Source organism: Poecilia mexicana, unplaced genomic scaffold (assembly GCF_051168715.1).
Source record: "Poecilia mexicana isolate PSO_F unplaced genomic scaffold, ASM5116871v1 scaffold_18, whole genome shotgun sequence".
In the NCBI taxonomy this organism is placed as follows: domain Eukaryota; kingdom Metazoa; phylum Chordata; class Actinopteri; order Cyprinodontiformes; family Poeciliidae; genus Poecilia; species Poecilia mexicana.
The window spans coordinates 277,976-294,927 of record NW_028263387.1 but is presented as its reverse complement, the minus strand read 5'-3'; the positions used below and the strand labels follow the sequence as shown (position 1 = coordinate 294,927).

Sequence of the window (16,952 nt, the reverse complement as noted above, 5' to 3'; positions counted from 1 at the left end):
TGGCTAACTTTGTCTTATATCAGGTCAACATTACCTTGGTGGAGACATTGATCTGGGCTCCTTTGCTGATTAACAGAGATGTCATGTGTGTGTGACCCTCCTGGGAAGCCAGATGGAGCGGTGTGACCCCCTGGTTGGTCAGAATGTTGGTCTCTGCGCCATATTGCAGCAGCACTGTGGCAATGTCCATCTGGTTCTTCTTAGCCACAATATGCAGAGGAGTGTAGCCATTCTGGTTCATGAGAGGCAGACATTAGGCTGGATGTTTTCAACTGTTCTGACCCAAACTACAGCATTGGCCATTTGTCAAGCTTTAAATAAATTGTAGTATTAAAGCTACAAACCTTTAAGACGTCAGGTCTATTAGGGTGCAATGTGTGGAAATGTATTTCATTAAAGACTCATGTCAGTTCTTTGGAAATAACTTTTTGGAAAATGTATATTAAAAGACTAATTTTATTGCAATTTCTGCACTGAATGATCAGCTCATTTTCTGTTAATGCAGGCATCTCATCAAGATGTGATGAATCCTGTAATTAGTCAATTTGTCTTGTGTTAAAGGAAAGCTTAACAGTATAGGAGGCTTCAGATGATCCACAACCCAGAGGCTGGTATGTGAGGGCAAAGGCCATGTCTGGCAGCTGAAGGAGGAACAGCTCATCCTGCTCTCTCTCGTCCTTACTGATAACTTTGCCTGTGAATTATTTTTAAAGTCACAACTTTTATAGTTATATTTACATTATCAACATCATAACTGGATTACTTCAAACCTAAGGACTGGGAGATTTTCTCACTTTTATTTTTTACCTCCAAGTTGAACTAGGGCAAAATGTCCCCCTCCGGCCCCAAGGACATCAGCAGTATTCTACAACGACTTCAGTTTTTAGAAACGAAGATTCAAAGGCTGGAGCTGAACTTTGAGATCAACGCTACCTGTGGATATAAAACAACTCTTCCTCAAACCAGCGGAGAGGTCGTACACCCCGCACCAAGCAGCTCACCCTGGATCGCTCAGGGCGCCAAGCTGAAACAAAAGCTTCACACTGCAGATCCCATGAGACGACTAACGGGGAGAACCCCTCACCTGGACGAAACAGTGTGGCCGGCTCTGAACCGAAACTCACCTTCAACTTCAACACCTGCTCCGCCAAAGAATAGCAAACAAGCAGCTGGAACCAAAACGGCCCCACCGACCCCGCTCCCAAGGACAATGCGACCAGCCCAAGCCTCAAAACATTCCAGATTTTCTGCACTCCAGCCTGAGCCTCTGAGTGAAAACCTCACCTTCAAACATCAACAGTGAGGCAAAACCATCACATCCAACCCACAAAGCTCCAAAGGAAAAAGTGACCACCAGGAAAACGAAAGGTATGCCAAGAGTGCTTCTTGTTGGAGATGAGACAGTAAATTATGGAATCAGTCATGTTTGTAATCCCAAGAAAACGAGAGTGATTTCTTTTCTTGGTGACACTGTATCTGATTTGACTCGCAAAGTGCTCCCTCTAACCACTGATCAGCCAAACATGGAGACTTTAGTTGTGCATATTGGAGCCAACGATCTGGCAAAGCAAAAATCGGAAATCCTGAAATAGGACTTTAATATTCTTCTGGACGCTATGGGAAAATTAAAAACGAAGTTATTTCTCAGCGGTCCAATTCCATCGCCTCAATGAGGAGACGAAAAACATTCCAGGCTGGACATGATAAACAAATGGCTGATTAAAACCTGCTCTACCAGCTTAGTGACCTTCATCGATAACCTCTGGATCTACTGGCAGCGCTTTCACCTCTTTGGAAGAGGAGGACGCAATCTGAACAAACATGGGATAAGGCTGCTCACTGCAAACATTTTTCATTTTATCAATAAGAACAACAATGTGAGGATGTCTGATACACTTTGCTTCCATGTATCAGAAGCAAAGTGTCCCAAAACAAACTTATAAAACATCGACTGGGGACAGAATGACTGGTTCTCCTCCTCATTCCTCCCTCACTCATCTCTCCCCCTTCCCTCCCCCTTCCTCCTTTCCTTCTCCTTACCCCCTCCCTTCCTGCTCCTCCCTTGACACCTTTGAAGAGATGTCCTCCGGACCAGAGTTTCTCAAATTTACGGATGGAATGAATGAACAGGTTCGCCTCGGCACGACTCTCCTTAGCGCTAACATAGCAGACCTCACTTCATCTAAGCCACCTGCCTCTGACCTCCCAGAGGATCCAGCACTCTGAATTTCTGAGGTCTGAGACCGGGGTCCAGATATTATCTTTACACCAGTCTTCCTCCAGAATGTGCCTGGTCCCCTGGCACCGCAAAACAGGACATTACCTGTCCGGATCACTACAAGAAAAGTTATAAAAAACAGAAATACAAAAAGCAGCGGTCTTAATTCAAACCTCAGACTGATCCCCTGCCTAACCCTGGTTTCCGGTCTGACCACAGCACGGAGACGGCCCTTGTAAAAGTGTTCAATGACATTCATATAAATACAGACTGTGGGAGAACCACAGTGCTGGTTCTGTTGGACCTCAGTGCAGCTTTTGACACTGTTGACCACGACATTTTACTGAATCGACTGGAGAGTTGGGTCGGACTCTCCGGTCCAGTGCTCAACTGGTTTAAAGAACAGGGATTTCTTTGTTTCAATCGGAAACTTCTCATCAAAGAGGTCAAAGGTCACATGTGGGGTACCCACATGTGACCCACAAGGTTCAATCCTAGGACCCACAAGGTTCAATCCTAGGACCCCTTCTTTTCAATATTTATATGCTCCCACTGGCTCAGGTTATAACAGGAAATAAGATCAGCCACCATAGCTATGCAGATGATACACAGCTCTACATCACGATGTCACCAGGTGACTCTGAACCCATCCAATCACTGAACAGATGCTTAGAACAGATAAATGTGTGGATGTGTCAAAACTTTCTCCAGCTGAACAGAAACAAAACTGAAGTTATTATCTTTGGACCTAAAGAGGAGTGATCTAGAATCAATGCCCAGCTTCAGTTATTACAACTGAAAACCAGCGATCAGCCCGAAACCTGGGAGTAGTGATGGACTCTGACCTGAACCTCCAGAGCCACATTAAGACAGTCACAAAGTCGGCCTTCTATCACCTGAAGAACATCTCCAGGATTAAAGGACTGATGTCTCAGCGAGATCTAGAGAAACTCATCCATGCATTTATCTTTAGCCGCATTGATTACTGCAACCGCGTCTTCACAGGTCTGACTAATAAATCAATCAAACAGCTGCAGCTGATCCAGAAGCTGCTGCTCGCGTTCTCACTAAAACCAGGAAGATGGAGCACATAACACCAGTATTAAAGTCCCTACACTGGCTCCCTGTAGCTCAAAGAATAGACTTTAAAATACTGTTAGTTTATAAATCACTGAAAGGTTAAGCACCACAATACATTAAAGATCTGTTATTGCTGTACCAACCGTCTAGACCCCTCAGATCTTCTGGTTCTGGTTCTGCTCTGCATCCCCAGAACCAGAACCAAAGGAGGAGAAGCAGCATTCAGTTTCTATGCACCACAAATTTGGAACAAACTTCCAGAAAACTGTAAAACAGCTGAAACACTGGGTGCCTTTAAATCTCAACTTAAAACCCACCTGTTTAGAGTTGCTTATGGCTAAATTAGGGTTAGAGTGTGGGTTTTGATGTCTTCAATGTTTTTATCTTTTCTTTTTATCTATTTAATAATTTCTTTTTATTTCTCTTTCTCACTGTTCACATTTTAATGATATACACGATAACAACAGAAACGTAAGTGAATTTTAAAAGAGCTATATCTAGAGGTGCGGGTTTTAATGTTTTTATTTTATCTCTCTCTTTCCCACATGCTGTTTTTATTTTAATTATGTAAAGCACTTTGAAATGCCTTGCTGCTAAAATGTGCTATACAAATAAAATTTGATTTAGATTTTTTTTTTTTTGAAAGGCACATGCCAAAGGTATGGCGCCAACTCCAAAGCATTTTGAGACAATCTCTCTGGGGTTGGATCTCGCCCAGGACAGGAACTGTGGGTGGATGATGTTGAAAAGATAGGCTCTTAGCACTGAAACAATTTATTTTCTGAAAAAACTTCATATTTGTTCTTGCATGTTGAACAAATATTTTTGAACTCAGTGCTATTTGTGTAAAGGTACTAATTTGAATCTCTATTGCTGATTTTATAGGTTCAGCTATGTTAAATTTATTTCACCACAGAATCATTTTCTCAGTGTAGCCTAAACTAACACAACAAGCACTAAACGTTTGTTGACATTCACATTAACTGTTAGAACCCCAGAGATGTTGACTCTTTACATAAATCTAGTAGGGCTGCAACTGGCAGTGCTTGATGCTTTGCAGTAATAAGATTATTTTCCATGTACTAAGGCTATCTTAAACTCAGACATAGAAACTTATACTTATTTTATTGGGTAACACTTTATTTGAAGGGGGTTGAATAAGACTGACATGACACTGTCATAAACATGACATAACTCCTGTCATGAACATCAATAAGCCTTCATGAATATTTATGACTGTTGTCATAAAACATCATTCGGTAAATTATGACACTTTTAATACAAAGTTGACATTATTCAAAATGTCTTTGTTATGACAACTTGACATTAACCAAGAAATCATTACTGATATAAATTTGTTATAAAAGTATTACTGATTGCACTTTAAAAATGAGGTAACTTTATGCTATTAAAGGTAAAGTTTAAACAGTAATGATTTCTTGGTTAATGTCAAGTTGTCAAAGACATTTTGAATAATGTCAACTTTGTATTAAAAGTGTCATTATTTACCGAATGATGCTTTATGACAACAGTCATAAATATTCATGAAGGCTTATTCATGTTGATGACAGGTGTTATGTCATGTTTATGACAGTGTCATGACAGTCTTATTCACACCCCTTCAAATAAAGTGTTACCTTTTATTGTCGTTGCAGAAAGAAACAGTGAAATTGATAAAATGTTGTCGACTGGCCACCAAAGCACACAGAAAGATCACAAGTGTGCCTAAAAATACATGAATAAATATACAAATGATAATATATTGGTAACTTACCCCGTACAGTTCAAAAGTATACATTTTTGGTGTTATCTCAATTTCCTTTAGGACTGGTTGCATGTGTGGGTGGGTGGCTGCGTGCGTGTGTGTGTATGCGTGTTTGCCCTGTGTTTCTGTGTTGCCATGTGAAGCACTGCAGATCTATCCAGGGTGTAACCCATGAACCTCCTATCTCTGTCACTATAGCAGCTGATGGAAATGCATCTGTTGAAGAAAAGTGTACCATTTAAACCCTAAATGTTTTAGCACTCATCTGTCACCTGAAGTCTGTGCTCCAAAACTGACACAGCTACTGCAGACTTGTTCACATTTCATCGTACAATACTAAATTGTACTAAATATGGCAGTAATGTCCGACAGTCCAACACATTTATGCAAACACTGCTGTATGAATAAATGGGTACAGAAATTGACTGACTTGATCGACTGAATTGATAAACTTTAATGTCTGATAAAAAGCCATTCAAACTTTTATTGAATGGTTTAGGTCAATAAAAGTTTATTATTGAAAACAAAAAAAACATGTGTAAACACTGCCTAAAACTTTTGACAAAATCTTAAAATTTGACCTTGTATGATATTTAATAAACCAGTCTGGTTGGAAAACAGAATCAAAGCAGATGATTTTAGTGCCAGCAAAAGAAGAGAAAGACTTTTGGTGTGAACCAAGTGATTCTCCTCATCATGAACTGTGTGCTATAGACCAGTGGTCCCCAACCCTGGTCCTCAGGGAACACTGTCCTGCATGTTTTTAATGAGTTGGGACTCCAGCACAGCTGATTCATATGACTGTATAACTTCCTTTGGATTCCTGCAATTGCTATAGAAGTCAGTTAATCACTTTCATTTAACCCAGGTGTGCAGTAGCAGGGAAACACCTAAAACATGCAGGGCAGTGGGCTCTGAGGACCAGGGTTGGGACCACTGCTATAGACCCTCACCTTAGCCATTGCGTGGGGAGACGCTCCTTTGTCCAAAAGCAGGAGCGCCACCTTTTGGTTGTCATAATGTGCTGCAACATGGAGGGGAGTGAGGCCATTCTGTTGGGGAGGAATGGTGAGTGCATGAGGATTAAGGAGCGCCTGGTGAAGCAGGGAAACCAAACACTCACTCACTGTTAGACAGGTTGACTAGAGGACAACAGAATGAGTCAATATGAAGAAGAAAAAATAACTCCTGTTGACCTTTCTGATTAATGTCTGTCTTGGTAAGGCAGATCAAGGAATACCTGGCTTCAAGTACCACATAACCTTACCAGTTCTCTGGCAGTAAACAGGTCCTTAATACAGAAAACCACCAATTTTATATTCACATGCAAGACACATGAACATACTATACATATTTATCTGACAATCCAGTGTTTGCTAGGGGAATCCAAGCAGAATGGGTCTATTTTGGATGTTTACCTTTCCAGCAGAATCAGGAGGCGCACAGCGCTGCATCAGCAGTTTGACCACATCTAGGTTTCCATACTTGGCAGCCACATGCAGAGGAGTAAACCCTTTCTGTAGAGAGAAGGAAGCAGAGACAGTAAGACCAAGAGATGTTGAAAGATCTATACATAAAATCAGAAAAATACTGTAGAAATATATACTTTAAAGGATTGGTGAATTTTTTTTTAAAACTGTGTTCTGTTCGGCAGCATGCCACTCAGACATGTTGTCAGAGTGCCAAGGTGAAGCCCAACAGATTTCATTTCACAAGTGGAGGATTACATCTTTCACTATGATACTTCACTTGATTTATTTAGGGGCAATGGTGGTGACGGTGGCAGGAGTTCACCCTCAATCAGCGACATTTTGTCAAAGTGTCATTTTGTCAGTGTTGTCCCATGAAAAGATGTACTTAAATATCTGCAGAAATGTGAGCGATGTACTCACTTTTGTGATACACTATTTATATATACACAGCGGCGTGCTTTACATTACTGCATCCGTCTCTTTGCATTGCACTTGATGATGTATGGCTTGGATGCAACTGCTCAACCATGCACTCATTCCATTGAGCTCTCTGTGCACTGGTCCTGATCCAATCTGAAGACCACAAGAAGTTTGGACGTCTGCAGTGATTGACTCTGTAGAAAGTTGGCGGCCTCTTGGCACTATGCACTTCAGCATCCACTGACCCCATTCTGTCAGTTTACGTGGCCTACCACTTTGTGGCTGAGTTGCTGTTGTTCCCAAACACTTCCATCGTCTTATAATACTGCTGACAGTTGACACTGGAACATTTAGGAGCGAGAAAATTACACACTTTTTGTTGTTGCACAGATGGCATCTTATCACTGGAATTCACTGAGCTCCTGAGAGTGATCCATTCTTTCACAAACGTTTGTAAAAAACAGACTGCATGCCTAGGTGCTTGATTTTATACACCTGTTGTTGGAGCCTATTAAGAATTAGATTAATTTATTTTTGCTAAACTATTAATGTTACAGATCCAAGATTATACAAATGGTAGATCTATTGTTATTTATTTATTTGTTTTTCTTACACCCTCCTCCTCGTCAGTCAGCCTCCTGCTGTGATTAACAAGCAGGATCAGCTGCTGTGGTTGATCTGATTTGGTGAAGGAGTGAAACAGTTTTTGTACCACAAAATTAAGGTTTAAATTAAAAAAATTTTTGTATAAAGTCAACTTAGAGAATATTTCTGTTATTTTTGTAAGTAAAGAAAATACTCTGTTTGAAACCAGAAAACTCTCTGTGAGTACTTTTTATTTTGAGTGAGTCAAAAACCTCCTGAGAAACTACTCTGGCATTTTTGTTCTTTGGACATTATTATGATGCAAGACCAGCCACAACACCTGTGTTCCAATCACTTCCATAGTGGCCATGGAAGTGATAGGAACACCTGATGCCGACAATTTGGATGGGTGAGCAAATACTTTTGGCAATATACATACATTACAGTTCACTTAGGGAGAAAAAATGCAATTCCCTTTATAAGAGATGAGTAGAGGAGAGAAAGAAGGACAGTGAAAATAGAAGACAATACTCTAGAAGTCTGCCTCTAAACCTTCAGGCAGAGAGGACAAAAAACAGAACTGGGAAACCATAGTGACAATTCTATTCTTACTTTTTGTTACAAGTTAATAGTTTAAAAAATATATCTCTAAGCACTGGAAGCTAAGAAGTCTATAATTTCAGAAGAGGCATGTTCCTCTGTGAAGTAATCTTGTGAAATCTGACGGCTTTCCAAGTCTGCCTCGTTAACTACATCTTGCCAGCACGCTCCAACTCCACCAAAAGAAACTACAAGTTGTTCAGCAGCATTGAAGACTGTGCTCACATGGGATATCTTTCTATTATAAATAAGCAAACTGTTACTAATAAATAACATTAAAGAATTCAGAGTAACCTAAGGAGTTAAGTTTAAATGACTGTTGTCAAATACTAATTGTCCATCAATTTCTTCAAGGTAAATAACAAAAATGAAAAAAAGATTCTTGGTTGAACCTTGTGAGCAAGTCAAAAAGTAAAACGTGATTTATGATTGTGAATTTCTCTTAAAAACACATATATAACATGTCAAAGGCTATTTTTAATCATCCTAGAAAGAAACCAAAAGTTATAGCTTAGAGATACAACGGTCCATATTGTCCAGCCAAATACTCGTTCTATGATGACTCGTCTTCTGTGTCTCCAACAACGGAAGGTTTGGGATTTTCCAAATACTGTTAATGATGCATTGATTTTCTCTTGTTTACCTTCTCTCTGACATGTTCAGATATTATATCAGCATGTTAATAGAATAAACTGAAAGATGAGATTCAGATAGAATGAATAGAACAGGAAGCTACATAAAACTGAGATCATATAGCGTGACGATTCTGTTACATTAAAATTAGCTTTCAGCTGGTAAACTTGCACCTTGACTCGATTCTTAGGAATATTAATCAGTTTGATTGTACAGCCTGCAGAGGGAGCCCTGATGTATTTAGTATGAAGAAGCAAACAAGGTCAATGTTGGAAGACACCACATGATCAGTGTGTTTATGAGCAAGCCCTGCCCGTGTTGGGAGCAGACCTTTGTTAGGCCATGGATTCTGTCACATGTACTGGTGACCAGAAACACTCTTCTTTCTGGTCACAACAAGCAATAAATAATAAAATAAAATAAAAATGCAAGAATTGTTAGGAGAAGTTTTGGAAATGACCATTTACACTTGTGTGAAATGATGAAAACTACAGATTGGTTTCCATAGTGACAGCCACACCCTCCTCCCTCCCCTGAAATGAGCATGAAGCGACAGACTGTAGTCCACAGAGGAGGATGCAGTCAGGATTATAACAGCAAGACATCTCCTCTGTCATGTTAATGTCAAGTGTACTTATATATCACTTTTATAAATAGGTTTAAAACTGCACCAAAGTGCTGTACCAAGACGGTAACACAATAGAATAAATTGATGAAAAGAGAAAAAAATCATACCAAAAAAAAAAAATAATAATAATAATAATAATAATTAAATTAAATAAATTTAAACATCACAACAGTATCAGGCCTAAATTAAATGCCAGCAAATACAAATAAGTTTTAAGATGCAATTTAAAATGATCCAGGCTGTGGGCAGATCTAATCTGGAAAGATAGCCTATTCCAGAGAACAGGAGCGGCAACGGAGAAAGCCCAATCCCCTTAGCCCATAAGTGCAGTCTGAGTAACTCTCAATAGCAGCTGATTATTAGATCTTAAGGTTCTGGACACAGGGTGAAGTTTCATGGTGATGAACAAGTCAGGGTTCAAACACAATTCACATCTTCAACTTTTTGTGGTCCCATCAATCATTCATCAGAAGTGATGTAGATTTGGAGACGCAGTAAGAATGCTATCTAAGGATCCTTCACACAGTACCTATAGAAAGTATTTACACTATTGGATATTTTACCCTTTTTATGGCATTTACAAATCAATCATGATCAACAAAATCTGATCATGATTGAAGTTTTTAACAAAAACAAAAAAAAACCTAAACCTACTCTTTAATGCCAATGTGAAAACTGATATGGAATAAAATATGTAAAATACAATAAGTGATTCTGTGATAGGCTGTCCAGTCACCCACTGATGGCTGCAGATAGGCAGCAGCACCCTCGTGACCCCACTGCAAGCGAGCGATGGATAGACAGATGAATGGACGGACAATAAGTGATTGAATAAATATTCATCCCATTTAAAGTTACTGACCTAACTCAACGGAAGTTCAGCCAACTGGTGTTGGCTGTCTGACAAAGAGTGGAATGGAGACGGCCTGAGAGACAACTTTGTAAGGAAGGTCCATTCAATTGCTAATTAGTAATACTGGCTACCATTACAGCATGAAGACAAAAGAGCACTCAGAGTACAGCAGAGAACTAGTCACTGATATAAAAATATCTCTCAAGCACTGAACAAATGAACATCCCATGGAGTTCAGTTAAATCCATCACCAAGATACAGAAGGTATATGACATATGTGTAATTTTGTCTATTAGTCCTCACAAACTAAGAGACCATGCAAGAAGGACAGAGTGAGGGGATCCAAACACCTTTGACTACATCAAAGGAGTTCCAAGCTTCAGAAGCTGAGATGGGAAACGTGTGGAAGACTCCACTATCAAATGGAAGAAAGATCTTTGGTCTGACTCATGTAAAATCACTCAGATAAAGAACAGGCATCTAATGGCACTCTGCACTATTAGTTTTCATTGGAAAACTAATACAAAAACAACCATAGTCGCACCTCCTGTGTCTGGTTTGGTCTTTGTGAAACGGATAAAGCCAGAGCGAACTGATGGCACTATGTCAAGCCTGGCTTTATCTCTTCTCCTGCAGTTCATGGTCCTTGTGCCCCCTCTCTGTGTGGCTGGTTATATGCTGCTGGCTCCTGTACTCAGTGCCAGTCTGTGACAGCTGCACGACAGGTGAGTTGCATTTTTCAGCACACAGCATAGAAAAGCGTCCACAATACATAAGACATTATCTTTATTAATTTAGACACATAGAGAGTAATGAATACTTACTAGATTGCCTGGCAACAGCTTTTGTACTTTTAGTGTTTTTAATACTGTAAAACACTATGTGCTAAAGTTAAATGCTAATATAACAATATTGTAGTGTGCTGAGTGAAGCTGAGCTGATTGAACTGATTCATATCTGATATGTTCTCATTCAGGAAATAAAATACCCTATCACCTAGAAACTCCTCATCTTCATTAAGAACTACACAACGCAGAGTCGAGGGGTTACTTTGGCCAACCCGGTTCAGTGGAGTGAAGCAGAACCCAGTTATAAACTAAGATACAATAAACTAAGATAAGCTTTATTGTCCAAAGGAAATTTGTACTGGACAAATTTCCTTTGGACCAGTACAAAGGAAATTTGTACTGGTATATAGTTGCAGTGCATAGACACTGCAACTATGCAGACACTGCATAGTTGCAGTGTCTGCAACTATGCAGTTGCAGACACTGGCAACTGCATAGTCTAAAATCCATACACATGTTAGGTTCACATGCTTAACTTAACACTTTTTTTTAAAGGTTTTGTTGGCTCTAGTGGCCTTTATCTGAAAGTAGTTTGACAGGGAGGAGAGTTATGAGGGAGGGGGAAGATATGTGGCAAATGTCACCAGGCCAGGAATTGAACCTGCGATCACTGACATGAGGACTAAGGCCTCAATAAGTGGGTTGTGCTTTGCCCCTGCGCCACCACAGCACCCTTAATCTTAACTTAACACTTTGCACTGGATACATTCTAAAACAAAAGAAAAAATACCAGTACATAACAGAAACATAATAACACCGTTTAAAATCTTTAAGATCTTCACCTACAGCCACATTTTAGTGTTTGTTGCTATTAAAGGTTTTGATAAAGTGGAACAAATTTGTTCTTGTAGCGGTTCAGACTAAACGGTAAGTAATGTAGGTACTAAGTATCCTACATTTCTGTAGGATACTTAGTGGATGTAAAGAGCTTTTGGAATTAATCCCCACACTTCTGGACAATATGGCAAAATCAGAGAGTTGTATAGAATATGAAGTGATTTATTATTCAGAATATGTCTAGTTTTAGTCAGGACTGATATGCTTTTGCTTAGTTTATTCTGTAAATGTTTAATATGAGGTTTCCTATTGATTTTGTCATCTATTACTACACCGAGAAACTTAACATATATCCTTTCTAGAGTCACACCCTCTAGCTGGATTTAAGTTTGTGCTTTTTTGTAACAGTTTCCAAAAACCATGATTTTAGTCTTGTCCAAATTTAGTGATAATTTATTATCGTCAAACATTTTATTTAATTTACTGATTTCTGAGGCGACTATGGAGAGAAGTTGTTGTAAGTTTTCACCAGAGACTAGAACATTTGTGTCATCAGCAAATAACACAAATTTTAATACATTAGACACTTTGCTTATGTCATTTATATACAAATTAAATAAAACTGGTCCCAGTTCTGACCCTTGAGGTTTCCCACACACAACCTCCAGAATCAGATTCAATCTCTCCCATCTTCACAAATTGTTTTTTGCTCTTTAAATAACTCCTCATTCAGTTCAAAACTCGTCCCGGAATTCCATAGAGTTCTAATTTTTTAATTATGATATCATGAGTTATTGTGTCAAAAGCTTTCTTTAGATCCATGAACACCCCTACAGCCAATTTCTTACAGTTGCATTAGTAATTTCTTCGAAGGCAGTTCACACAGTAAAACTGCATTTAAAATACAAATTAAGATAAAGCCATGTGTTGTGTATCTAAGGTTGTGTTGTAAGACCTTTTCATGAACTTTATTTAAAGTTAGCTTGTTGCATTTAAAATAGATTGTTGTTTTTGCCCATAATAACAGCTAATGTGTTTTGGGTCAAATCCGTTAGCAGCACACATGTCCTAAGTGACAGAGTAGATTCATTTGGTAAGACTGGACATCCACACTGATTTTTTGACCAACTCATCAAGTTAGACAAAGATTAAATGCCTCCCCCACCACCCACCTTCGTAGCCAACGAATGGGAAGCCCCAGCCTCCAGCAGCACCGAGGCGGTCTCCACCTGCCCCTCCCTAGCAGAGATGTGGAGCGGGGTGTAGCCATTGGTTGTGGCAGCATCAGGATGGGCCATGTGCTGTAGCAACAGCTGCACAATCTCTGTTTTCCCGAGACGGGACGCGATGTGAAGAGGAGTCTGGTCCTCCTGGACAGGATGAGGAGGGGAGCAGGACAGTTTTTAATCAAACAGCAGACCTGATATTGATGACACGGGTATTGATGAGTGCAAGACATGTGACAAAAGGAATCTCACCCGTGCCCGAGCATCCACCATGGCTCCGTTTCTCAGCAGACATCTGACCACCTCCACCTGGCCAGCCCTGGCTGCCATGTGTAACGCTGTTTCTCCACGCTGTGTACAGTAGGTAACGCACCGTGTCAGATGTAACTGAAACGCTGTGTCAGCTCCCTCCTGCCCCTGCCCTTCCCCATTACTCACTATATTGCTGACATCCGCTGAGGCTCCGTTCTGCAGCAAGAGCAGTACAATGTTCAGGTGACCCATAAAAGCTGCTACGTGGATGGGAGTCAGGCCAGACTAAACAGGGAGCAGAATGCAGACACATGGTGTGAATAAAAGATCAGTGCTCTAGTGTTGCAAAAGACTAGTTAAGAGGCAAAACAATGATAAACTCAGATCACTTTTTATTCCAACTTTCTTTATTTAATTTAACAGCTTGACATGCATCAATCATTAGGACAATAAAAACACAGTATAGATAACAGAGAAAAAGCAGTGCAAGCTGATTTATCCCAAAACCCAACGCACCCTGAACACCCCCTTCTAGGTCCAAGCACAAGACAAACAGCCAACAGAGACACAATCCCTGCAGCAACTTCTAGCAACAAGACATACACACACCCATCCACTCACACACATTTCAAAGGAGGCAGAGAGAAGAAAAGAGAAAATAAAAAAATACATTAATAAGTAAATAAAAAAATAAATAAAATAAAAAATATGTTTATATATACACATACATACATAATGACAGTAATGTTAATTGTAAATTAAACAAATATATAAATAAATGACAAAGAATAGAAAAATTATAATAAGAAGAATATATATTGGTTAAAAACAAAAGAACTAGATATAGGTGAGAAGGCCTACAGATAATTTAATTTCCTTCTGTGTCAGGGAGCAAAGTCATGGTACCCACTAAAGACAGGAAAAGTCTCCTAGTCTCCATAAATTTGTTGGTGAAACCCTCAAGTGAAAATCTGAGTTTTGCCAGCTTCAGGTTGTAAAGAGCTTCTCTAACCCATTGGTCAAGAGACGGGGGGGGGGGGCGCTTAGTTTCCACTTGAGTAGAATAAGTCTTTGGGCTAAAAGGATAGTGAAAGCCAGGGCCTGTTTCAAAGAACTCCAAAGGCCCTGGTCTGGAGGAAAGCCAAATATCGCCGAGAATGGATTGGGCAGAATTGTCTGATTATATGCTTGACTAAGTATTTTAAAAATCTTACCCCAAACTCGCTTAGCTTTGGGCAGGCCCAAAACATGTGGGTATGGCGACTGTCCACACCTATTGCAAACATCACTGACTGATGAGTAAATTCTTGCTAGTTTTGCATTTGTGTAATGTACTTTAAAGAATATTTTGGACTGGATTAAGGCATGCCAGGCACAAATCGAGGATTTATTAATTAAATTCTTGGCGGCCTCCCACTGCTCCCCCTCCCATGCTGTTTTAACAAGAGCTGCAAATCTTGAGGTGTTATTATTAATAGAATTATATAAAAATTTAAAAAAAATTTCTGTTGTGGGTCTACTTGCATGAGAGTATCCAAAAGTGTTTCAGGGGGTTGATTAGGAAAGTGCAGAAACACCTTTTTAACATAATCCCTGGCCTGAAAGAACTGAGAGAGATGATTATTGGGCTATTAGAATTTACATGAAAGTTCAGCAAAGGATGAAAAGGTATTGTTGCAATAAAGTTCCTTTACAGTCTTGATCCCTTTGTCATGCCACAAGTTAAAAACTAAATCAGTGACTGAAGGCATAAAGTTACAAATTTGGTTAAAGGAATTTGTATCGAGGGTCCATGCAGGCCAAACTGTTTCCTGAATTGGTTCCAGATAGTTAATGTAGCCCTGACTATGCGGATTGCCCTCTACCAGGGGGAGGGGCAGGGAAAACTGAGGCATCTCTAGTCCTCTCTGCTTTGTTCTGAAACAAAGCAGAGAGGACAACGAATAATGGCTAGATGCCCTTTCAATCTGCACCCAGGCCGGTGAAACATCAGCATCACACCTCCAATACAACAATTTCTGTACATTAGCTGCAGAGTAGTATTATTGCCTGAAGTTGGGAAGAGCAAGTCCACCCTCATAAGTTGGGGACTGTAGCACCGATTTACGAAGTCTGGCAGGTTTTTTAAGCCATAAGAGTTGAGATATCTTCCTGTCCAATTTGTAAAAAAATGTTTTTGTAATTAATATAGGAACATGCTGGAAAAGGTAAAAAAAAATTGGGGAAAATAACTATTTTAACCAGATTCACCCATCCCACCAAAGATAATGGTAATGGGGACCACCGGTCAAAATCTTTCTCCATGCTCTCTAATAACAGTAAAAAGTTCTTATTCATCATGTTAGATCAGTGTTTCTCAATTCTGGTCCTCAGGCCCCCCTGCCCTACATGTTTTAGGTATTTCCCTTCTGCCACTCCTGGATTGAATCTCTGGGTGATTAACAGGCTTCTGCAGTACTTGAAGGTCATGCAATCATTTGAATCAGCTGTTCTGGTATAGAGGTACATCTAAAACATGCAGAGCAGGGGGGCGGTGAGGACTGGAATTGAGAAGCACTGTGTTAGACATATAAGAACAGATGAATATTCCTAAATAACGAAAACCTCCTTCTGCCCATTTAAAAGGTGAGACTGAACGTGGAAGGTTCCTTGCCAGAGAGTTCAAGGGAAATAATTGGCTCTTCTGGTAGTTGAGCTTGTAACCGGAAAGCTTGGTATATTGTTCTAGAATGTTAAAGAGAACTGGGAGAGATGTACGAGGATCAGAAATGTATAAGAGCAAGTCATCCGCGTATAGGTACACCTTATGAGTTGCACCAGATCTTAGAATACCCTTAAAACCTTCTTTGGCACATAACCAGATGGCTAGAGACTCTATTGTGATAGCAAATAGCAGGGGGGACAGATGGCATACCTGCCTAGTGCCCTTTCCAAGTGGAAACACCATATCATTTGCTTTAATTGAGGCTACAGGTGATGAATACAACAGCTTAGCCCAAAGGATAAAATTGTTATCAAAGCCAAATCTTTCCATTACTTCATATAAAACCCCCATTCGACCCGGTCAAATGCCTTCTCGGTGTCGAGAGATGCAATTATTTCAGGTGACAGAGTACCTGGCATATGGATAACATAGAGAAGACGTCTGGTGTTGGAATGACTGTCACCCAGTCATAAAGCCAGTCTGATCTAATGAAATAATGAGGGGAAGTACTTGCTAGAGTCGGGTTGCAAGAATTTTAGATACAATTTTCAGATCTACGTTTAGGAGGGAAATAGGTCTATAGCTACTACACAATGAGGGGTCTTTATCGTTTGTAAGAATCAGAGATATTGTAGCCTCTGATAAGGTGCTAGGCAGGCGCCTGTTTGAGAAGGTCTCATTATACACCTCTGTCAAGACTGGCACCAGAAGATCCACATTAGCCTTATAATATTCCGAAGAGAAACCGTCAGGGCCAGGGGATTTGCCCGAATTTAAGGACTTGATAGATTCTTGCACCTCCTATATAGTGATAGGCCCACCTAAACCTCTCATCAATTCATTATCTATCAGTGGAAAGCTGATATCATTAAGTATATCATGTGACGAGGG

At 39.9% G+C, this 16,952-nt stretch overlaps 1 protein-coding gene across 1 annotated transcript in view; it reads right to left on the bottom strand.

Moving 5' to 3' along the window:
• Positions 1–16,952, bottom strand: part of ank2b (ankyrin 2b, neuronal) — a 118,170-nt gene that overhangs the window by 66,720 nt on the left and 34,498 nt on the right. Inside the window, exons 12-17 of the mRNA XM_088015971.1 lie at positions 13,544–13,642; positions 13,358–13,456; positions 13,052–13,249; positions 6,482–6,580; positions 6,017–6,115; positions 35–232 (exon numbers count right to left, since the gene is read on the bottom strand). Of these exons, the coding sequence (XP_087872097.1) occupies positions 35–232; positions 6,017–6,115; positions 6,482–6,580; positions 13,052–13,249; positions 13,358–13,456; positions 13,544–13,642 (792 nt within the window). The remainder of the gene's footprint in view (positions 1–34; positions 233–6,016; positions 6,116–6,481; positions 6,581–13,051; positions 13,250–13,357; positions 13,457–13,543; positions 13,643–16,952) is intronic.